This window comes from Somniosus microcephalus, chromosome 3 (assembly GCF_052327205.1).
Source record: "Somniosus microcephalus isolate GS21.2 chromosome 3, FLI_Smic_1.0, whole genome shotgun sequence".
Taxonomy (NCBI): domain Eukaryota; kingdom Metazoa; phylum Chordata; class Chondrichthyes; order Squaliformes; family Somniosidae; genus Somniosus; species Somniosus microcephalus.
Window position 1 is genome coordinate 124,604,953 of NC_140989.1, and position 25,209 is coordinate 124,630,161.

At 40.6% G+C, this 25,209-nt stretch overlaps 1 protein-coding gene across 4 annotated transcripts in view; it reads right to left on the minus strand.

The window, feature by feature from the left end:
• Positions 1 to 2,530: 2,530 nt before the first annotated feature.
• vps54 (VPS54 subunit of GARP complex) overlaps positions 2,531 to 25,209 on the minus strand; it is an 88,375-nt gene continuing 65,696 nt past the window's right edge. For 2 of the 4 annotated variants that reach the window (XM_085981589.1, XM_085981588.1), the window contains exons 13-17: positions 18,454 to 18,583; positions 10,547 to 10,728; positions 6,905 to 7,017; positions 6,480 to 6,543; positions 2,535 to 2,860 (exon numbers count right to left, since the gene is read on the minus strand). In XM_085981589.1, coding sequence (XP_085837715.1) covers positions 2,707 to 2,860; positions 6,480 to 6,543; positions 6,905 to 7,017; positions 10,547 to 10,728; positions 18,454 to 18,583 — 643 coding nt within the window. In that variant the 3' untranslated portion in view covers positions 2,535 to 2,706. Of the gene's footprint in view, positions 2,861 to 6,479; positions 6,544 to 6,904; positions 7,018 to 10,546; positions 10,729 to 18,453; positions 18,584 to 25,209 lie in introns of all 4 variants that reach the window. The other 2 variants (XM_085981591.1, XM_085981590.1) reach the window with 2 other exon arrangements.

A 25,209-nucleotide genomic window follows, 5' to 3' on the forward strand; every position in this document is an offset into this window, starting at 1 on the left:
CTTTCTTTGGAGGTAACGCGCGCGTAGGTACGCTCTATAACTTTCGAGCGCATAGCCGGACAGACACACACTTGAGGACAGACAGACAGAAGGACAGACAGACAGACAGATTGATTCCTTTATATATATAGATAAAAATTATTTCTACTTTTCATAACATGCCCTCAAAAAACCCTCGGCACCGCCGGGCACTCCAGCTAGTGAAATATATGTAAGACAGTTTTCTAGATCAGTATGTTGATGAACCAACTAGGGAACAGGCTATTTTAGATCTCGTATTATGCAATGAGAAAGGGTTAATTAATAACCTTGTAGTAAAGGGGCCTTTAGGGAAGTGTGACCATAATGAGAGAGAATTTTATATTCAGTTTGAAAGTGATTTAGTTAAATCCGAAACTAGGGTCTTAAATCTAAACAAAGCAAACTACGTAGGTATGAGGGACGAGTTGGTTAAGGTAGATTGGGAAACTACATTAAAAGGTATGACAGTAGACAAGCAATGGCATTTAAAGAATACATAATTTACAACAAACATACATTCCTTTAAGGCACAAAAACCCCACAGGAAAAGTGGTCCAACCGTGGCTAACAAGTTAAAGATAGTATTAGATCAAAGGAAGAGGCTTATAATGTTGCCAAAAATAGTAAAGGACCAAGAAATTGATAAAGAAAGGGAAAATAGAATGAGTGTAAAAAAGCGAGAGACATAAAAAGACTGTAAAAGCTTCCATAGGTATGTAAAAAGGAAAAGATTAGCAAAAGTAAATGTAGGTCTCTTACAGGCTTAGATAGGAGAAATTATAATGGGGAATAAGGAAATGGCAGAGAAATTAAATACTTTGTGTCTGTCTTCACGGAAGACGACACAAAAATCTTCCCGAAAATAGTGGAGAACCATGAGAATGAGGAACTGAAAGAAATTAGTATTAATAAAAAAAAAATAGTACTGGAGAAATTAATGGGACTGAAAGCCAATAAATCTCCTGGACCTGATGGCCTGCAGCCTAGGGTTTTGAAAGATGTGGCTATAGAGATAGTGGATGCATTGGTTGTCATTTTCCAAAATGCCATAGATTCTAAAATGGTTCCCGCGGATTGGAAGGTGGCAAATGTAACCCCACTATTTAAGAAAGGAGCGAGAGAGAAAACGGGAAACTACAGACCAGTTAGCCTGACATTAGTAGTAGGGAAAATGCTAGAATCTATTATTAAGGATGTGGTAACAGGGCACTTAGAAAATAATAACATGATTGGTAAAGTCAACACGGATTTATGAAAGGGAAATCGTGTTTGACAAGTGTGTTGAGGTTTTTTGAGGTTGTAACTAGCAGAATAGATAAGGGGGAACCAGTGGATGTGGTATATTTGGATTTTCAGAAGCCATTCAATAAGGTGCCACACAAGAGGATATTAAACACAATTAGGGCTCATGGGATTGGGGGTGAAATACTAGCATGGATTGAGGCTTGGTTAACTGACAGAAAACAGAGTAGGAATATACGGGTCATTTCCAGGTTGGCAGGCTGTAACTAGTGGGGTACCACAAGGATCAGGGCTTGGGCCTCAGCTATTCACAATCTGTATCAATGATTTGGATGAGGGGACCAAATGTAAGATATCCAAATTTGCTGATGATACAAAGTTAGGTGGGAATGTAAGTTGTGAGGAGGATGCAAAGAGGCTTCAGGGGGATATAGACAGGTTAAGTGAGTGGGCAAGAACATGGCAAATGGAATATAATGTGGAGAAATGTGAAGTTATCCACATTGGTAGGAAAAATAGAAAAGCAGAGTTTTTTTTTTTAAATGGAGAGAGACTGGGAAATGTTGGTGTTCAGAGGAACCTGGGTGTCCTTGTGCACGAATCACTTAAAAAGTTAACGTGCAGGTACAGCAAGCAATTAGGAAAGCAAATGGTATGTTGGCCTTTATTACAAGATGATTTGAGTATAAGAGTAAAGACGTCTTACTGCAATTACATAGGGCCCTGGTGAGACCACACCTGGTGTATTGTATACAGTTTTGGTCTCCTTACCTAAGGAAGGATATACCTGCCATAGAGGGAGTGCAACGAAGGTTCACTAGACTGATTCCTGGGATGAGGGAGATTGTCCTATGAGGAGAGCTGGAGTAGACTAGGCCTATATTCTCTAGAGTTTAGATGAATGAGAGGTGATCTCATTGAAACATACAAATTTCTTACAGGGCTTGACAGAGTAGATACAGGGAGGATATTTCCCCTGGCTGGGGAGTCTCGAACCAGGGGTCAGCCATTTAGGCCTGAGATGAGGAGAAATTTCTTCACTCAGAGGGTGGTGAATCTTTGGAATTCTCTACCCCAGAGGGCTGTGGAGGATCAGTCGTTGAGTATATTCAAGACAGAGATCGATAGATTTTTGAATATTAAGGGATATAGGGATAGGGCAGGAAAGTGGAGATGAGGTAGAAGATCAGCCATGATCTTACTGAATGTTGGAGCAGGCTCGAAGGGCAAATGGCCTACTCCTATTTCTTATGTTCTTAAACAAAATTGAGGAATTCCCACACAAATTCATTTTATTTTCTTTCCTTACTTTTCCATCCTTGAAGTTAACAACCCATATTGGGATTCTTCTTCACAAGACCTGGAAGCCTTCCAGTACCTTGCCCAGGCCATCATTCTTTGTGAAAATGCTGGCAGGCTAACCAACTGTGGGCAGCAGCACAGCTAAGCTACTTTGTGATAACAAGTAGTTCTTAAATCAGTACCGCATACCTTTAATAAGTCTGAGAGGCGAGTGAGCATGTCAGTAGTAATAGAAGGGATGTCATCTACACACTGACAGTATTCAAATATTATTCTTATTAACAGCAAAACGGTCCTGTCAAGATAAATAAAATGAGCAGTTATGAATCCCCATGTCCCCAGCGTTACAAGGTCTATGGAAAATAAGCATGGCCAACAGTACAGTGTTGCTGTATAAGCAAATACACCAGAACTCATGCAGGTAAAACATACCGGGCATATCGCATTATCCTCCAAATCAACAACTTATATTTATATAGCGCCTTTATCGTAGTAAAACGTCCCAAGGCGCTGCACAGGAGTATTTTAAGACAAAAAATTTGACACCGATCCACTTAAGGATAAATTAGGGCAGGTGACCAAAAGCTTGTTCAAAGAGGTAGGTTTTAAGTAGCGTCTTAAAGGAGGAAAGAGATATGGAGGCGGAGAGGTTTAGGGAGGGAATTCCAGAGCTTAGGGCCTGGGCAACAGAAGGCATGACCATCAAAGGTTGAGCGATTACAATCAGGGATGCTCAAGAGGGCAGAATTAGAGGAGTGCAGATATCTCGAGGGGGGGGGGGGGGCGGTGGTTGTGGGGCTGAAAGAGATGACAGAGATAGGAAGGGGCGAGGCCATGGAGAGACTTGAAAACAAGGATGAGAATTTTGAAATCAACACATGCTGCCACAGTGCTGTTTGTGGGCATTAAATGAACATTACTTGGAAGGTTATGACAGCAATATATGTGCAGTTCTTAAAAAGAGAAATTAACCTCAACCCTGACCCCAGCTGATAGCACATTAGTAATATAACTTCAGAACAAATATTCTGACTAGTACTTGAAGGATTCAATATTTTTGTTATGAAACTTACTCTTACTCCCATTTTTAAATTGTGCTATGTGCTTTTAATATTTTCTGCAGACTGTGGGTACCTTAACTGGTCCAAATGAAATTAACTAATGTCAAAAGAAGTTCTCAAATGGTCAGTGCTTAGACTTGTGTTATTAAATATTTCTGTTCAGGGGGAATCCTCTGTAAATATTGATACATTCCTGGACACACAAACTCATTTTTGAATGATAGTGAGAGTTACTCAATGGAGACAATGCTATTGTTGGAAAAAACATTTATATTAGTGTATGCTAAAGTGAATAACACGCTAGTAAGTCAACAATGTATCGAGTACAGAATTTTCAAGAGACTATGCTTGCATCATATGCATGTCCAGACAAAAGAAATCTAAAGCTCTCACCTATCTCTTGGTCTTCCCTAGTTTGAAATCTGTGCCGAGACCTCGGGAGCGTACCTAGTGGAGGCTAAATACTATTGACTGAAACCATGTATAAACCCATCCAGCAAGTATAACATTTACTGCATTGTCAAGGACCATCATCATTTTATATGTAACAGAGCTTCTTCAAATAATTTTTGGCACGTTGCCCACTCTGAACAGAGTACAGACATGCCAAACTCATTCCACATAGGGCCTTACAGAAGAAAGAGAAACCTTCGTTCCATCATTTGAGGTTGCATTCAAGCCCGGGTCGCAGAGGTAGAGATGACGCTCTAACCCACTCTACCCTTTTATTTTTCTTAAAAAGGTAAAGTTATTAGCCTTCTATACCCTATTTGACACCAAAGCTATTCCACTTGCTCCCATGTACCATGTTATGAGGTGCTCCATCATCTAAATTTCCCATCACCCTGGAAAGCATTTCGCCTTGACTAGGTACACTCCTGGGGTTGGAATCAACACTGAAGAACCGTGAAGGTGGAGCTGTGTCACAGCACCTCACCTCGCACCAAGTCGTCTACTCTGAAACCCTGTGCAGTTCCCCCCCCCCCCCCCATTAGCTTTCTTAGGCCCCTCACTTCATTCCCAGTGAGTAGGCTGGTGACCTACTCTCAGGTCAGCGACTGTTCCTTGGATTGTCCCACTTTGGCATTACACACAGCCCTGGGGAGATTGGGAACTTGCTCGGTGAGGAATTGCTGGGGAGAGTTTGTCTGCACAAATCATCAATTCTTGGTGCAACATTACTTTGTTAACGATTAGTTATTTACTGGAATACCTTCTTAAAGCATTCCTTTATTCCACAAAAAAATAACATGTAAGCACTTGTACTAACCCATCAGATAATACAGTAATACATTATGAACATTTTAGTGCTGCATTAACCTACCTAGTTAAATATATATTTTAACTGTCCGATATGAAAAATCCTATTATATCTACATTATGTTTAGTGAAAGATTTTTACGATTTCGTCAGTGGACAAATATAAATGTATCTAAGCAGTAATGTAGTGGGTCTCATGAGAAACTGAAAAAGTGTTTAGGTGAATATTCTGCTACCTCAGTGAATGGTGTGATGAAGCAGCATTTCCAGCCTGTCTCAAGTAAGAAAAAGCTGTATTTTATGTGATACAATTTTGAAAAGTTAAATTGGAATCTGATTGTTTTCCACAATCAGAGTTCAAAATAGAGACTGCAGCTCAGTTGTCATACACACAGGTCGACTTGTTTGATCTGTAAATAAGTTCGGTTACAGGGACTTTGACCCCGTGTTAATCAAACATCAATAGGTATACGATAGCTGGACACGGTGGCACCATCTACACAAGCACGTTGTATGTACAGAATGCTCCAGTGCCTTTTTACTTGATTGATTGACAGCTCGATTGAGAATAGAGGCCTTTAGTCTGGAATGCATGAAGATATTTTTCACCATCTTTATTCAGTTCCATACACTATGAAGTTGAACTCAAGCTTGACAGAGGAATTACATCACAGAATGTATGATTTCACAGTGGAAAGTTTGCAAAGCACTTTTACCCAGAATATAAGGCTGCATATATTCTAAAGAGGGTATTTTAATCACTTATGGATAGATTCTATGTTTGTTTTAAGCACTGCACTACTATGTTCTTGCTTTGTCAACCGTGGCTCAGTGGGTAGCTCTCTCTCCTCGGAGTCAGAAGGTTGTGGGTTCAAGTCCCACTCCAGACTTGAGCACAAAAATCTAGGCTGACACTCCAGTGCAGTGCTGAGGGGGCACTGCACTGTCAGAGGTGCTGTCTTTCGGATGAGACGTTAAACCGAAGCCCCCGTCTGCTCTCAGGTGGACGTAAAAGATCCCATGGCACTATTTCGAAGAAGAGCAGGGGAGTTATCCCCAGTGTCCTGGCCAATATTTATCCCTCAATCATCATCACTAAAACAGATTATCTGGTCATTATCACACTGCTGTTTGTGGGAGCTTGCTGTGCGCAAATTGGCTGCCACATATCCTTATTACAACAGTGACTGCACTTCAAAAAAGTACTTCATTGGCTGTAAAGCGCTTTGGGACATCCTGAGGTCATGAAAGGCCCTATATAAATGCAAGTCTTTTTTTCTTTCTTTCTGTATCTCACTACTCCTATTTATTACTTTACTTGTAAATAAACCTATTAATTTTAGTCTGAACGCAAGTTTGACAGTGTGGTATTTAGTGTTTTTCGTAGAAGTCAGGGGAACGGGCTGGACACGTAATCTCCAGTGCATTATACAGTAAGTCTGGGTAACTGCGAGTCAGAGCAGACTAACCACTCACAACATGCTTAAAGGTTCAGGTTTTGGATCATGGGAAATTTGTTCTACTTAGGGAAATAAGAGCACAAGACAAGAAAGAGTTGAGAGAAAGCCTGCACTCGAACGAATGGCACCTTACCCAACTACAGCATACTTCTGCCCATCTGCAGCCAGGAAATCTGCAGGCTTTCGTTCTTGTGGAGCTAAAAAGTAAACAAATCACTTAATACAATGAAAAGGTCATTTCTGCTACATTCACAAATTTTAAACTCGCTGCACTTGGATGGTATTTTGATAAATGAAGATCATGCAAAATTGATAAAGCATAGGAAAAGATTAATTATTTTCTATTTTAGGTAGGTGTCTCAGCTTAGTGCAATTCTCACAGGCTGAGATTTTTTCACATGCTAAATAACAGACATTCCGCATTTCAATTTTTCAATATATTTCTATATAATTGTAAAACCTTATTTCCATACTTAGAAATTTAAAAAATTTCTTCCAACAAGTAAAATCTGATAAAAGTTGATATATATGTTTTTTGAAAATTTGCAAAGAATTGACCTGCGACTTTTTTCTCAGGTAAAGCAATCACTCCATCCTCAATGGAATTGACCAAGTCCTGAAACTCAGCTGGAACCTCGGCCTGCTTCCAACGCTCATTATCCAATAGAAGACTACGGCAAAACAAAAATTGACAGATCAGATTCGCAAACACTTAAATTACATTAGGATTTCCATAATTATATATGACGATTGACAAAACAGTCTTAACTTTTTGAAGTCATTGCCCTTTGATCATCTTTACTTGAAAGTATCACAGGAAGTCAATGCACTATAGCTAAACAACCTCTTGTACTTAGATACAGACAAAGCCACACAGGAATTTTGCAACGTAGAATTAAACTCTCGTAAGGAAGTTCTTAATTCTACACTGTTATTTTTTTCCAATAGTAAAGAAGTGAAAAAGATGAAGAAACATGACAAAAAAAGTTTTAACCTTCATGTCCTTCTTACAAAAAGGTCAAATGATTCTGCAGAATTCTAGTTAAACTTTAACATGCGATTTTATCCATATTAATAGATGTATTAACTTTTTCAAAACTAAGGAGTGATGTTGATTTCGTTGGGAACCGGCTTGCAGGCTAGTGTCTGACTATGTAAATGAACTGAATTAAAATTACTCAGTCAAAACAAAGTGAGCAGTTTATTCAGTCTACAAATTAGATTTTTTCCCCAATTGTGTAGCAGGCCTCCACCATGCCAATTACTCTCAACCAATGGTTCTAGATTCTGACCAACATTTTCTTGTAACGTATCTCCGAGTAAAACTAGATAAGATTCCAATGTTAAAAAATGCACCTATTTGAGTTATGGCTTTTTCATATATTAACAAGTGTGTGTAGATATGTTTCTTATAGCTACATTATTAAAAGGCTCATGTCCAAGAACATAGCAATGCACATTTGTAATGTTCGTTTAATTACGAAGGTCCCACAACCGGGAATGACTATCCCTTCAACCAGATAGCAAAATCAGGGAACACAGCCCTGGAACACTATCTGATTTTTACATTTAAATGGCCAATCACAATCTACCAAACTAGATTTGTGTGTTATACGACCACCTGGACAGTCCCCTGTATCTCAGCCATTGTTAAAGTTAACTTTCGGTCTCCTGCTCCAGCTCCAAAGCATCAGTTTATTTCTATTCCTGACCATGCCTGCGCATCACAGAATTAAAGTCCTTGATACTGTTTTTCTGCCAGATATTAGACTGTCTTCTGTCCACCAGTCTTCAACTGAGGCACAATTTCAGCTTGGTCCCTTCAACCCCAACCTGAAGCCTTCTGCCCCACTATTGAGATATATTAACCACTCCTCCCCACCAGAAACAGCCAAATTGGACTACAACTGGGCTGCACTTCACTCCCCCTACCCCACCACAGTCAACCAACTTCCTAATTATACTGCCACACTCCCTTTAATATAGTGCCATAACTTGATTAACCAGCCTCTGATAAGGTGCTTTATCAAACATCTTTTGAAAATCCACATACACATTACTTACATTTCCTTTGTCAATACATCCTGTTAGTTCCTCAAAGAACTGAACTGAATTTGTAAGACATGACTTGCTTTTTTATATGCTGGTTGTTCTTAATTAATCTGTGTCTTTCTAGGGGAGTATTATTACCCCATATTATGATTGCCAGAAGCTTTCCAACTACTGATCTTGGGCTAACTGGTCTACCTTTACCTGGTTTCTCCTCTTTTGAACTGAAGTCCAAAGATGTGCGGGTTAGGTTGATTTGGCTATGATAAATTGACCCTTAGTGTTAGGGGGATTAAATACGTGGGGTTACGGGGATAGGGTGGGATATGTGTTGGTGTAGGGGTTACGGGGATCGGATGGGATATGTGTCGGTGCAGGCTCGATGGGCCGAAATGGCCTCTATCTGCACTGTGGGGTTTCTGTGATTCTGTGATTAGCAACCCTCCGGTTTGATGGCATAACTTCCACATCCAAGGATGTTTGAAAGATTGTGGTTAGAGCCTCTGCTTTCCTCTCTAACTTCCATCAGCATTTAGAATGTGTGCCACGAGGGCCCAGTGCATTGCCCACTTTTGAGTAGCACCAATTTTTTTTCAGTACTACTACCTGGTCTACAGTAATCCTATCTCATGGTTCCCCTTCACCTCTTGCACCTTTCCATTTCCACCAACACAGTCTTCTCTGAAAATCAAGGCGAAGTACTCATTTAATAGCAGTCCTGATGATGGCAAACTGACAGCATTTAAAAAAAGTTTGTTCATGATATTTCAGTTTCTACTTTAACCCAATCTGTATGTCCTAATCTTTATTTCACTGTAAACTTTTTATAAAGTGATTGATTATTAGTGCTTTCTATTTCCTGGTTCCGTCTGAGAATTCTGCAATGTGATTGACTTCTTTGACAGCTTGGTGGCGTCACAGCAGCTCGCACTATGGGATTCCCACTAAGCTATATTGATTTCAACTGCGCTGAAAAACCTGAACATTTCACCAGAGATCGCGAGATCTTTGTGGGAAAATTACTTCGGCGCCAGCAGCAAACTCCTTTGCTTCACCACTGACCGCAAATTACAGGTCATTATCTCTGCTATTTCTTCATCTTTTGTAAGATTTCTCTTTACATCTCTAATTGGTTTTACCTTTCTGTTAACTATTCTTTTCCCATTTATACCTTTATAAAATCCTTTTCTATTTCTCGCTAAGCAATCTGCCAGTCTTTCTTCACACTCGCTCAGCCTCTCTGATCTTTTTTTGCTTCCTCTCTGCATCCGGCTTAGATCATTTGCATCATTAGCATATGCCTCTTTTAGAAGTCCCACTTTAGCTTCTCTACTCAGTTTGGATCTTCAGACAAATGACTAAGTTTGTAGTCCTTACAACAAAGTGATCTCCAATTAAAAATGTACAGTATTAGAAGTTGAGAATGCAGGATTACATAGAATATGATTGTATAATGCCTCCATTGTCTATGCTGATCAGTCACAATGCCAGAATCAATCAGAAAACACACCACAGCCAAATTACATTCCTTTCCCCATCCACCTGTCTTCCTAGGCACCATATACGTTCCACCACCACCCCTTCCTCATTGTTCTGGCCTCCTGCTGTTTGACACCAACTCCTCACCCTACCCTAAAACTGCCACCCTGTTTGCTCCTGGCCATTGCTCCTTCATCTGTGTGCAACACCACGGGGAATATACTTGTGTTCACATTCACAGAATTTTTACATGTGTAATAATTCAAAAACTCAATCAAATAAAGAGATTTTGGACTCATTTCATCTTTTGATCACAAGACAAAATACATTTTGATAATTGAAGAGCATAGTTAATAGAAATGTAATGCTTTAATGACATTTGGTGGGAGTTTATTCCACATATACTTGTCTGACTCCCCTCATTACCTCTGATGCCTAATGTCTGAATCCCTCATGCTTTTGAGGCCTTGCTGTCTTCCCTCATGACATGCCCCCTGTTCCATCCAACCTAACGTGCCTCCGTAAATTTGTCTGTTTCACCTTCTTTAGAATAGAGAATCACAAAATTGTACTGCAAGATGGGGCTATCCCAACTTCCCTTTGGTTCCACCAGTTTACTCCCTATAGTGAACAGCTCAAATTGCATTTTTTATCCCTGATGGTTGGGTTTACCCAAGTTTTGTCTTCCGCTCTTCATGGAATCGGTTAACGAACTTATTGGCCTGGCTTTGCAGGGCTCCACGAAGGGACATGCTTCGCCTGCTGCAAATCTTCTCCGTTTCCTGGACAAAGGTTTCCACTGTTCGTGAGAGTGCCACAAACTCTGAGGAGTTCAGCTTTTCCAGGAAACCATCCTTAAAAAGAGGAAACATTAAAAAGCCATGTAAACAACTTACGGCAACAAAGCACAGATACATCACTGTATAACTAAAGTGAATATTTATCCTTTCCCTCTTGAATTAATTTCCATGTAATTAACTTAGTTCTGAAGGTTTACACTTCTTTTATTTATAAAGTTCAACCTTGTGCAGTGGACTGAGCAGCACAGTGGGTTAGCAGACTGTCCTTTCACCAATGATAACTGGGCTTGAATCCATCCCAGTTTTCTTAAATTGAGAAACTGAGGCAAAGTGCCAAGGCACCAACAAGGCTGAAAAGATCAGTGAGGACAAGATGGTTCACAGAATCACAGAATCTACAGTGCAGATAGAGGCCATTTCGGCCTATCAAGCCTGCACCGACACATATCCCACCCTATCCCCGTAACCCCACGTATTTAATCCCCTAACACTAAGGGTCAATTTATCATAGCCAAATCAACCTAACCTGCACATCTTTGGACTGTGGGAGGAAACCCACGCAGACACAGGGAGAATGTGCAAACTCCACACAGACAGTCGATGATGGAGAACTAACGGTGCCAATGATACAGTACCTGTTGGTTATACATGCAAGAGACCTGGAGAAATTGAAAGAAACAAGACTGATACTACTTCACTGAAGGACATGGGGAAGATGAAAATGTAGTTATTTAGTCAAGTCACTGTGAGAGGAGTACTGGAGGTTGAGCATTGAGGGTGTACAATCTGAAAAAGGGTTGATGAATGTACAGTGGAACCATCGACAAAAGAATGTATAGTATTGAACAATGATCAGTTATGGAGAAGGAACAGAGTGGGAGGTCTCTGGTAAACCTCTGAGTTAATGGGAGAATGGTCAGAGCATAAGCCTTGTAGAATGAAAGTCCCTTCTCCCTGACGGTTGTAAAGCTCCTACATGACATGAGTTTGGAAGTTTTCAGCCATGTTCCTAACCAACAATAGCCCCCACAGTTCAGCACAAGTTAGCAATGCCAAATTCAATCTCTGGTCTCTGCTCAGCCAGCTATTCTTGAACTGGGGTTGTGGTAGGGTACAACAACTGTATTATTTCTCAGGATGGTACAACATCAAAAAGTTAACTTCATTTTCTTTCTTTTTCCCCCCGCTATCAGTTTCCTGCTTAACATGCTGTTTAGGTCCCTCAGCTCCTATACATTGCTGAGTCCAAAATACACACACAGTTGACATAAACCAAAGAACAGAAATACCATTGTTTGTATCACATTGGGTATTTACTTTTTACAATACCCCAAAGGTTCTTGACGGATGCCTGTGCGTTACAATGGCATACCCAAAGAGATCAAGAACTGTGGAATTGTAACTTGATCATTTGCCAGCTGAAGCCATAGGCTGAATTAGAACTGTAATTCACAGGCTACCATCACTATACTGAAGTTGGTGAATTTTTCAAATGGAAAATACCAAGTTTTCAGTAGCAATCGCCTCAATATTTCATTACCAGCAAGCATATCACTGAAGTGATAAGATGTGGCCCAGCCCCGTGCAGAACACTGCACCTCATTTCAACAACACGGATTCTGGCTTTGTAAGATAGCTGATTATTTGGGATGGTGAATTTATCAAAAAGTTCACCATCCTGCAGACTACTTAAATTTAGCAAGTAAACAATAGCAAATAAAATATAATCCTTCGATCTGTCCATTTTTTATTTTTCACTTAAAATTGTTTATAGTTTAACAATGCGTAAAGATCATGTAATTAAGATTAGCAACACTTACACAGTTCAAGGAAATGAGGATCGTTCCAGTAAGTCAATTAAAGGAGGAAGAAAACGAGAGGAAGAACAATCTGAGTTTAATCTTCAACAGGGCATCTACTTCAGCATTATACCCGATATATTATTGTATATACAGCGTAATCTGACTACTTCAACAATTTAAAAAGGTGCCAACCTATATTCTCTATATATTTTTATGACTAACATTATACATTAGCATCACATGGCTAAGTAAGCAAGCATATTAAGGGCATATCCACAATCATATATAGTGAGGGTACATCCACAACACTAATTTTAGAAAAGTTAATAGCCCCAAATTTCTTGGATCTCACATGCAGAAATTCACACCAGTTTCTGTGCCGATCTTGCCAATGGGAACTTTCGCGGAACACATTTGCCTACACCACGTCGTAAATAGGAGTGTCAAACAAGTGCAAATACAGTGACATCAATAGGGGTAATAATGAGTGGGATGCGGTCTTCTGCCATGATACCTCACTCTCCGAGCCGCTACTGCTCCTCTTTCTTGACCTTTATTATGCAGAACTGGGATATGCCCATTGGAAAGACCATTCCAGCAGCTTCGTCCCTCAGAACACTTGGGAGTGGACCATCGGGTGCCCGAAAAATTTCAAGTGCACGGAGACCGACAGCACTTTGGTTAAGTAGGTCTCAGGAAGAAAAATACGAAAGAAGAAAATTGCTATCAATCTTTGAAATCTCAGTTACACCGATATCAGGTAACTTTGTGCCATGCTGCACCTAAATTTTTGGGCTTAAATCTACGCCAGGGCTTTAGTCGCGTAAATTCAGGAAACTTGTGTGAACCAAAACAATTTAAAGTATAGAATCATGCAGCACAAAGTGGCATTCAGCCCATCGTGCCTGTGCCGGCTGTTTGGTAGAGCTGTCCAATTAATCCCACTCCCCTGCTCTTTCCCCATAGCTCTGCAAAATTTTCCCTTTCATCTATTTATTCAATTCCCTTTTGAAAGTTGCTACTGAATCTGCTTTCATCGCCCTTTAAGGCAGTGCGTTCCAGATCATCATAACTCACTACGTTAAAAAAAATTCTCATCTCCCCTCTGGTTCTTTTGCAAATTACCTTAAATCTGTGTCCTCTGGTTACTGACCCTCCAGCCAGTGGGATACAGTGTCTCCTTATTTACTCTATCAAAACCCTTCATGATTTTGAACACCTCTATTAAATCTCCCCTTAACCTTCTCTGCCCCAAAGGAGAACAATCCCAGCTTCTCCAGTCTCTCCACATAATTGAAGTCCCTCATCGCTGGCATCATTCTGATAAATCTCTCTGCACCCTCTCCAAGGCCTTGACATCCTTCCTAAAGCGTGGTGCCCAGAATTGAACACAATACTCGATCTGAGGCCTAAGCAGTGTTTCATAAAAGGTTTAGCATAACTTCCTGGCCTCTATTTATAAAGCCATGGATCCCGTATGCTTTTCCAGCAACATCAACTTGTCTTGCCACCTTCAAAGATTTGTCTTTATATTGAGCAATGTATTCTAAATGTTACACCAGTTGCATTTCTTCCATTTATATGTTAATATAAGAGCACAAAAAAAATCAAAACAAAATATTCATATAAACAGCAGCATTATTCAAGTTTGAAGATGATCCTGAATACAAGACCTGAAGTTTAAACTTTTATTTAAGCAAACTTTTTTAGTAATACTAAGTAACAGTTGCTGAAATATTTGGTAAAGAAGATACAAATGAGTTAATTTTTTCCCTAAAGTTTGTATTTTTTGGTCTTTGCTATAAAAAGCTACACCCTAAGAGATGTCTCGGAAGAGTCATAAATTGCTCCCCATATTACATGCAAAGGTTTATTTCTGAATAAGTGTGGTATGTGAGGGAATAAATGTATTTATCTACCTGAAGTGGGTAAGGAAAAGAGCATTTATTTTCTCGAAACCAATCAAAAACACTTCAGTCTCTTGCCAAATCCTTTCAGTAGAGATGTGAATCCTTCTCTGTCTACAACAGTTGTTGGAGGCATTTTAAGCAAAGGCCTGTGACTGTCTGAGAAGCCAGGGTCTTGAGTTCACAGCTGTTCCCAGAGCCATCACTCTGGGAATCATCAGAATAAAGCTGAAGATAGCAAACAAGGTACCATGCTGCAGCTCCCTTCATATATTTCAGCACACAACACCCAGAATTGTTTTTGATCGACAGCAAGCAAGTCAGGACTTGTCATTTGTAACTTGTCCATTGTTGGAGAAGTAACAACTAAAGCCACCTGATGATCAATATTAGTATTAGTTAAGGTCATTTGAATGTGTTTAAAAAAAAAAAAAATTCATCAAAATAACAAAACATGAACTTAGGAATTTGGAGGTCATTTCCATAAGACCGTAATATAGGAGTGGTTGAAGCAAATAGCACAGATACATTTAAGGGGAAACTAGATAAACACAAGGGAGAAAGACACACAAGGGAGAAAGGGATAGAATATTATGTTGCTAGGGAGATGAAGCAGGGTGGGAGGAGGCTTGTGTGGAGCATGAACACCAGCATGGACCAGTTGGGCCGAATGGCTTGTTTCCGTGCTGTAGATTCGATGTTATTATATTCCAGTGTTTGCTTATTTATTTACATGCTTGATAAACTTTGGATTTTGAAAATTTAGCACTGCTTGATGTTTTTAAAAATTTATTTTGTAATGATCAGAAGAGCTGCATTCATTGTTTGTCCCTTAACAAGAATGCAAAAACAACCAGCAGAAAGGCAGCTTTTAGAAGGACTATACTAGCGTCCAAGTTTGTAAGGAGGTTCTGAATAAAAGAACTAACTTGCATTTTTATAGCCCCCTTCACGACCTCAGGACATTCCACAGCGCTTTACAGTTAATGAAGTATTTCTGAAGTGTGCTCACTGTTGTAATGTAGGAAACGTGGCAGCCAATGTGCATAGCAAGCTCCCACAAACAGCAATGAGATAAATGACCAGATAATCTGTTTTTAATTATGTTGGTTGAGAGAAAAATATTGGTCAGAAGATCAGGAGAACTCCCCTGCTCTTCTGAGTGAGCAGATGGTGCCTTGGTTTAACGTCTCAACCAAATGACAGCACTGCACTGAAGTGGCCCCTGTGTGGGGGCTTGAATCCATGACCTTCTGACTCAGAGGCACTATGTGACTTTTTGCCAATGTGTTATTGTAGGTAGCAGCACTGGGTGGGCCTCAATTGTGTGTCTAAATAGTGGTTTTAACAACACCCAACCGACTTGTGTTTAATTGCGAGAGATAGAGGCATACAGCGTAAACTCAAACTCATTGTGAGCAATGAGAGAGATCTGTTAATCTAAATATATCAAGTTATATAAAAATAAAAATGAATATACATAACTATAGCCAATAGATTGTATTTGCAATCTATCATAAGAACATAAGACATCGGAGCAGGAGTAGGTCATTTGGCCCCTCGAGCCTGCTCCGCCATTCAATAAGATCATGGCTAATCTCTCAATAGATTATAATATTCTGTTCCACTGTATCATAATCTCACTGTTGATCTCATTTTTTCTGTTAACCCATGTACCATACATTTGCCAATATCGCTGCTCCTCTGATTTATTATTGCATAATTATTCTGAGTGACCCCATCTCCTTTCCAGCCCAAAGAAACCATGACCCACACATACTATAGTTAAGTTTGTCAATATCAATGGCTGTCCGAGTTTACACATAATTCACTCTTTACTGGCGGCTTCAAGTCATACTTCTTTTAAAATACGCTTTTCAATATAAAGTAGTAGCTCTTACAGGACCCAACCCCACCCTTCTCTCCTGGGCAGGAATACAGGCTGTTCCAACTCAGCTGACCTTGCTAGCAGGAATTTGTACCGTTGTGAAAGTCCAAATGGAATGAGCTTCTGCCAGCTTTATCCACTGGCCTTGGAACAGCAGATCCTGTCACTAATTTACCATTAGTTCTGGCTGTGGGAGAGGGGTCAGGTCAGGAACTCATTTTAAGCAGAGCAGAGAATCTCCCACTGCATTCCTCGTGGCCAGATCAGGTCAGAGTTAGAAATGGGGCAGACGGGTCTAGAAGGAAGTCAACACAGCAAGGTGTAGGGAAAAGCATGGGTGTCAGGTTGAGGTTTGGAGTGTAGAGCATGTAGCTAGCAGGGCTGGCTACTAAGGAGTCAATGCAATTTACAAAGGAGAGTGAAATCAGAGCAGAGATAGGCCCAGGAGGCGAGCCCAGACAACAAGAAGCGTGGAGTAGGATGCAGGCTCCTTAAATCGAATACAAAGCTTGTAGAGGCCCAGACATTGACACCAGATATGCAGGTTTCTGGTGGTTACTTATCTATTGGAGTATTGTGACAAATCACTCACCTTAGAATTCACACTTAAAACAATTCTCGAAAGCCTCCATCTCAGTTTAAGTCGGAGTGCTGTGTGTTAGAAATCAGGGGTGTCCAAAATGTATATGGCTACCTGAATAATACGGTGTTTAAATGATTGTATGTTTCTGCTCAAGACAAGTAAGGGGTTAATGTATAAGTTATGTTTTACTATGACTGCATAATTTTTGTTTTCCTGGAAGCTTGTATTAGACTTTGAAACAAAATGTCTTCAGTTTGTTAGATTAGATGAGGCATGATATTCCACACAGGGGCCCATAGCATGGCCTTGCCCTGCCAGGCTAGCTGTCTGTTGTTTGTAAGTTAGGGTTTTGACTTTGTTAATGTATCTTTAATTTGGCCAATGAAGGCCCAACCTATGTTTCTTCCATTATTACTAATAATAACCATATTAGAATGCTAAAGTAAAATTTGGAGTTTGTATAACAGAACTACTTGTGAAGATAATTAAAAGTTAATTAGTATAGAAAGACATAGAATACAAGGAATTTAGGGGAGTTAAGGTATCCATCTCAGGATGGAGCAGTTTGTTATACGAAAGTGAGATAACAACCGGCTGAAGTGGGACAGCACTGGCTTGGGCCTCATGATTGAAAGGGTACAAGGCCAGGCCTAGTACCAATTGTGCCAGGGAGGATGGGGACAAAGAGAGATAGGATGAATTCCAATGGAGGAACCTTCAAAATGCAAAAACAAGATAGATAAATTGGCAAAGGACAAGAGACCCCTTTGAGGGAGGGCTTTCATCCAAGAATTGAGACAATGAACTCGGCGCCCCATTGGGTACTGAGTTTTTATGGGAACCTCTATAGGTTAAATGGTCTCGTCAATAATTTGGCCTCAGGCCCACCCCTAAAAAGAGAATAAAAGCAAGACCCGAAAAACCCTTAGACCAGACAGAGGACTCCCAAGAGTGAGTTGGTGGTCTAACACTCTTCAGAGAGTGGACACATGCAGACCCTAGTCTAACACCCTTGGGTAGTTCTGAGAAAGAGACACGCGAGACAAGAAGGAGAATGAATAGGAAGAGTTGTTCGTGCACGCCAGTCGTCTGTCCGATCAGCTGCTTGTCACGGTCGTATGTTTTTGCTGTATAACTAGCATATTATATTCCGTCTTAAACTGATTAAACGTAATATACCCACCATATTGGTTTGCACTCAATCCTGTTTACCAGAGATATGCAACACTCTGCACATGGCAACTAGAAACTTTTTTTTGCTACAAAGTAATTGTGTATAATTTTTTTTGGTGGAATGTGATGGAATTAAGGAGACCGATTTTACATAATTAGATTGGTGAACAAAAATAGAAAGTAACCCGTTAGAAAGGAGAAAATCAGAAAGGCTTAAAACCTATCAGAGCGGGAAAACTGAGCAGTAGCTTGATGCTCATGGAATTTTGCAACAAAGATGTATGCAGTTTAGAAATGGCATTTTACACAATTTGTGAAGAAAATAAGGCCTTTAGCAATCAAATGATTAATACAAAACACACACCATCAAATTACACATTAAAACGGAAGAGTGACATTTTAGAACAGAACAGCAATTTAGTTTACCTTCGCTCTAGCCATAAGAAACTTAACACACCGGTCATGGCAGATGTCAGAAGCACTGTAGAGAAGTTCTTGAATGTTATTGGCAACTCTGCCAAGTTCTAATTCTGTCAGTCGCAGGTCATCAATGACCCTGAAAACAAAGACAGAGGAATTTGTTGGAATTCTTCAATTAATGGTTTCAGCAGAAGAAACAAGATTTTTGTTTTGCAAAGATCCCTTTATATCTCCGAAAACACACCACCCACCGTACATCCTCCTCCAACTTTGAAACTGGGCTAACCGGGGATGTGGATTTGTCCCACCACACCATTCGTATTCCACAACTGGCCACCAGTAATGACAAGCCACACGAAGTTGACTTTTATACACATTCTATCTCGAAGCCCAGCCAAGAGTGAATGAAATTCAGCTGATGTGCAATGGGAAGTGAGACATGACCCCAAGATGCAAACACTCAAAACTTTTGTTTGGTAGCCAATACCAATTGTGAATGTGGTTAAGGAGCTCAACATATCATAATCATAATCAACTTTATTGTCATTGTTAGTGCACAAGTGCAGTACAACGAAATGTAAGCTTGCGGCTCCCGAGAGTGTACATTTTGATTAAGACATTTAACATTCATTTGACTTGTAACATAAACATAAACATAATAAAGTGCATTGGCAGATGTGCAGGCTTTAGAGTTCATTTGCAGAGTTCAATAGGATGACAGCCCTGGGAAAGAAGCTGTTCCTAAATCTGGTCGTTCGGGTGCGAATGCATCTGTAGCATCTCCCAGATGGCAGGGGGGCGAACAAACTGTGGCTGGGGTGGGTAGGGTCTTGGATGATGGTCAGTGACCTCCGTAAACAGCGTTTCTGGTAGATGTTCTCAATGGTCAGTAGCCGGGTGCCGGTAATGCGTTGGGCAGTTTTGACTACCCGCTGCAGGGCTTTCCGGTCATAGGAGCTACAGCTGCCGTACCACACTGTGATACAGTTCGTCAGGATGCTCTCTATTGTTATTCCAAGCATTAACATTAATTTTGTCACAAGAACTTTTGCAGTGTATGGATGTGCTAAGCTATCAATGGTTAGAGTTTTTTTTAATGAATTTTCAAAATCAAATTATTGTGCAGCGTTATTAATGAACATTCCTGATCATTAGCGATTGACCCTTGTTGGAAAGCACATGCACACGATGTCAGTATAGGACAAGATTAGCTGTGATGCTTTCAGAAGCCAAGGAGCCTGCCGACACCCACAGAACCATACTCTAGAAAGAACCTATGCTTTCAGGCGACAGAGAGAAAATGGGAAGAAAAAAGATTTGGAAGCTTCATAAAAGGAGCGAATTGTATTGTATGACTGCTTCTGCAAATTTAAAATATACCATTCTGGAAATAACAGAGCAGACACGCAACTCACTCCTCAGGCCGAGGTGTCAAAAAGTGATAATTAGAGAGAGCAATACAAATTGATCGCCATTCTGCCCCTGTGGAGAAATGCATCCCATTTTAACACCATTCCCCAACAGTCTGGTCGAGATCGGTAGCTCCAAATTTAAGAAAATAGAGTGCATAGCAATACTTCTTAAATACTTTTACTGAAAAGATAACCACACCAGATTTTCAGTCCACCTTTGTACTGAAATCAAGCTACGCTAATGGAATCAGTTAATCCTAATCGGAGTGGTCACTATAATTGATCGCTTTCCCAGCCAGTAGGATGCTGCTGCTTTAAATAAGACAGTAACAATACTGATGCACTCAACCACAAAGTGCTTACTATTCTTGGATATGTCACATGTCTCCCACGATATCAATGGTCGATACTTTCAGAAAACATGCATTTTATCATTGTAGAAAAGTGAATGCACTCAACCAAACCATTTTGCAGGGCCGGTCCGACGACAAGTTTGGTTGGCATATTTTGAAGCTGAGGGAGAGGTAATGTTTTTGCTAAAACCCATTCCTCTTCATAAATAAAACACCATGATTTAAAAGGGCAGGCCTTAATTAACCAGGGAACTATGATTAGGTAAGAGAGAGGACTATGGATTAAGTAAAGTATTGGATTGATGTAGGTTTCTTTAGGATTGGAATACATCTGCTTCACTTCATCAATTAAATGGCTACCTCCTGGGTTCTATGAAGGAGACCTTCAAATACCAATTTGTTAGAACATTAAGAATTATAAACAAGCCATTTGGAACACATCAAAAATTTCATGCAGGCACTACCTTCATTAACACAGAAATTCTACCTCCCCCCCTCCAAAAAAAAATTACAATCACCTCGTAAAACAAGCACAGCAATAATTTTGAGATTTGCTGTTGAGGCTGAATTGTGTCTGGCTTGTTTATGATCTCACTCAGCTGTGCCAACAAAGAAATGTGGTTATACTGCCACCCAGTGGTCAGCACAGATCCTGCACCACCTGCCACTGCTATAAGAGAACCTGGAGACAGTGTTAGGACCATGCAACCCATACATGGGGGCAGAGGGTATGGCTGAGGTACTAAACAAGTACTTTGCATTTGTCTTCAGCAAGAAAGAGGATGCTGCCATAGACAGAGTGAAGAAGGTGGTAGTGGAGACACTTGATAGGATGAAAATTGATAAAGAAGATGTATTAGAGAGGCTGGCTGAACTTAAAAGTAGATAAGTCACCAGGAGCGGATGGGATGCAGCCTAGGATGCGGAGGGAATTGCAGGCGGAAATCACGGAGGTACTGGCCATAATATTCCAGTCATCCTTAGATACGGGGGGTGGTGCCAGAGGACTGAAGAATTGCAAATGTTACACCATTGTTCAAAAAAAGGGTGTAAAGATAAACCCAGCAACTACAGGCCAGTCAGTTTAACCTCGGTAGTGGGGAAGTTTTTAGAAATAATCAGGGACAAAATTAACATTCACTTGGATAGGTGTAGATTAATTAAGGAAAGCCAGCACGGATTTGTTAAAGGCAAATTGTGTTTAATCAACTTGATTGAGTTTTTGGATGAGGGAACAGAGAGGGTTGACGTCATGTACATGAATTTCCAAAAGGCGTTCAACAAAGTGCCACATAATAGGCTTGCCAGCAAAGTTAAAGCCCATGGAATAAAAGGGACAGTGGCAGCATGGATACGGAATTGGCTAAGTGACAGGAAACAGAAAGTAGTGGTGAATGGTTGTTTTTCGGACTGGAGGAAGGTATACAGTGGTGTTCCCCAGGTGTCGGTTCTAGGACCACTGCTTTTCTTGATATATATTAATGACTTGGGTGTACAGGGCACAATTTCAAAATTTGCAGATGAGACAAAACTTGGAAGTATCGTGAACAGCGAGGAGAATAATGATAGACTTCAGGAAGACAGACAGGATGGTGAAATGGGTGGGCACCTGTCAGATGAAATTTAACGCAGAAAAGTGTGAAGTGATACATTTTGGTAGAAAGAATGGAGAGGACATATAAACTAAATGGTACAATCCTAAAGGGGGTGCACGAACAGAGAGACTTGGGGGTATGTGTGCACAAATCGTTCAAGGTGGCAGGGCAGGTTGAGAAAGCAGTTAAAAAAGCATACAGGATCCTGGGCTTCATAAACAGATTTAGAGTACAAAAGTGTAGAAATTATGAACCACCTATATAAAGCACTGGTTCGGCCCCAACTGGAGTACTGCGTCCAATTCTGGGCACCACACTTTAGGAAGGATGTGAAGGCCTTACAGGAGGTGCAGTAAAGATTTTCGAGAATGATTCCAGGAATGAGGGACTTCAGTTATGTTGATGGACTGGAGAAGCTGGGGTTGTTCTCCTTGGAACAGAGAAGATTTGATAGAGGTGTTCAAAATCATGAGGCATCACAACAGAGTAGATAGGGAGAAACTGTTCCCTTTGGCAGAAGGGTCGAGAACCAGAGGATTGGCAAAAGAACCAAAGATGACATAAGAAAAAACTTATTTACACAGCGAGTGGTTAGGATCTGGAATGCACTTATCTTTGAAAAGGGAGTTGGATAAGTATCTGAAGGAAATTTTTTTTTGCAGGGCTACAGGGAAAGGGTGGGGGAGTGGGACTAGCTGAGAGTCGGCACGGGCTCAACAGGCCGAATGGCCTTCTTCTGTGCTATAACCATTCTATGATTCTAACCCGTGCAACTGCTTAGAGCCCCGAGCGGACCCAGTGAAAGGACACCTACACACTGGTAATAGTGGATCCCTGATCATTCTGTCAACAGTTTTTATATAACCTATTACAAACAGGCCTTTTCATGATCGTACCTGTGCAGATTTGACACCAGATTAAGTCGGTAGTATTTAGTATCATCTGGTAAAATGTAGGGCCCCCAAATCAAACCTTTGCACTGGGGCCTCCGCAAGGCAAATGCTGCTTCTGCTACAGAATCAGGAGCTGCCATATCGTGTGGTAAATTCCACTAGCTCTATAATTTGAAATCGTTTATGCTAAGCTTTCATGAATTTAAACTCAAGCTTTGTTCTTAACTGATCACTAAAATGAGATACCATAACAAGCTTTTGCTTTTATAACAGAAAACAAGCTGAAATACGAGAACATGAAAACCATTAAGTTTGATAACGAGCAGTTATCCTAAAATGGTGCACAGGCAGCAAGTCATTTGGTGATGTCAGTTCAGTTAAATATGAAAAAAAAAGTTGGCAAGGAAGATTGCAACAATGAGCTTATATTATGCCCCTTCAATCTTGTTAATGTAAAGCTGCAATAATCCGCTGAACTCTTGTAAGTAGATTATCTTTTCTGTTTAAAGGGTGCCATTTTTGTTAGCATACTATTTGTCAGATGGTCTTAAAAAGGTACTATCTACTGCCTAGATATCAAGATGCACTGCCATATATAAACGTTGGCCCAGAAATTCGGGTCTCCACGGGCGAGTACGCATGGGGTACTCGCGCGTAGGCCCAACGAAAGTGCCGGTTTCGTGCATGCACTGCGCATGCGCGGGAAACCGGAACTTCCATTCCCCTGAAAGAAGGGGTTGACAGGTGGAACGCGTGCGCCGGAGAGGCAGCGCGTGCGCATCGAACTTACGTTTTTTTTGCAGATTTCTCCGGGAGGCTAAGTCTCCAGCAGTTACACTTTAAAAAGCAGTCGCAAGGCCTCCTTTTAACAAGGTAAGTGGTGAATTAATTAAAATTAAAACATTTTTTCCACAGGTTTATTATTTTTAAATACTTTAAAGAAAGGTAAGTTTATTTTTAGCCCCGTTAGAAAATGTAATTAATTTTTTCAAAAATTTAAATTGTTTAAAATAGTTATTTCATGTAATTTATAGTTATTTTTAAAATGTGATTTAAAAAAAAATGTATTTGAAGTTTTAGTGATATTTTGGGGCTTATAGTATTTATAGGTTTGACAGCACTTCCTATCAAACTTATGAAGCATTCCCTGCTACGACTGGCTCCCCATGGCCCACGTGATCCCAGGGGACGCATCGAACTAACTGCGCCCCTGGGATACGCAAGCACTGCGCGCCGGCAGTTGGAGGCGGCCCAGGATCGGAATCCCACGCAGGCCCACAGCTCAACGGCCGGCACGCTAGGCAAGTGCAGGTTGGGGGTTTGCACCCGCGGGAAGCCCCCAACCCGAATTTCTGGGCCATTAGATTTCATTCTGATGAAGTTTATTTTAAAGTTACTTTAAGTTAAGTCGTGTCTGACTAACAATTGAATTATTTGATGAGGTGACAGAAGGTTGATCAAGGTAGTGCAGCAGATGTATATGTGGAGTTTTGGAAGGCTTTCGACAAAGTGCCACACAGGAGGCTTGTTAAGATGGAAACCCATTGAATTAAGGGGAACGCAGCGGTATGGATACAGAATTGGCGCAGTGACAGGAAGCAGAGGATGGGGTTTGATGGATGTTTTTCACACTAGGAGGTTGGTTCGCAGTGATGTCCCCCAAGGGACAGTTTTGGGTCGATTACTCTTAAATTTTTATAACCGACCCAGACTCGGGTGTAGGGATCAACATTATAAAGTTTGCAGATGATATGAAACTTGGCTAAGTAGTAGATAGTGATGAGGATAGTTGTAGCCTTCAGACAGGATGGTGAAATGGGCAGAAGCATGGCAGATGGAGTTCAATGCGGAGAAGTGTGAACTGATGCACTTTGGGAGGACTAATATGGAAAGACAGTGTACATTAAATGGAACAATTTTTTAAAGTGTAGATGAGCAGAGAGACCTTGGTGTCCATATACACAAATCCTTAAAGGTGGCAGGGCAAGCTGATAAGGTGGTTAAAAAAGCAAATGGGTTACTTGGGTTTATAGAGGCATAGAATATAAAAGCAAAGGGGTCATGCTAGAACTTTATAAATCACTGGCTCGGCCTCAGATGGAGTATTGTGGTCAATTCTGGGCATCACACGTCAGGAAAGATATAAAGGCCTTAGAAAGGGTACAGAGGAGGTTTACCAGGGATGAGGGACTTCAATTATGAGAGGTTTGAAAAGTTAGGACTGTTCTCCTTGGAACATAGAAAGTTAAGAGGTGGCCCAAGAGGTTTTCAAGATGAGAGGTTTTGATAAAAAATTATTCCCTCTGGCGATTGCATCAATAACTAGAGGTCATTGATTTAAAATCATTGGCAAAAGATCTGGAGGAGAGATGAGGAGAAATGTTTTCACTCAGTTGTTGGGATCTGGAACGCTCTACCTAAATAAGTGGTGGAAGCGGATTCCATCAATAATTTTAAAAAGGGAGTTGGGCAGGTACTTGAGGATGAGGATCTTACAGGGTTATGGACA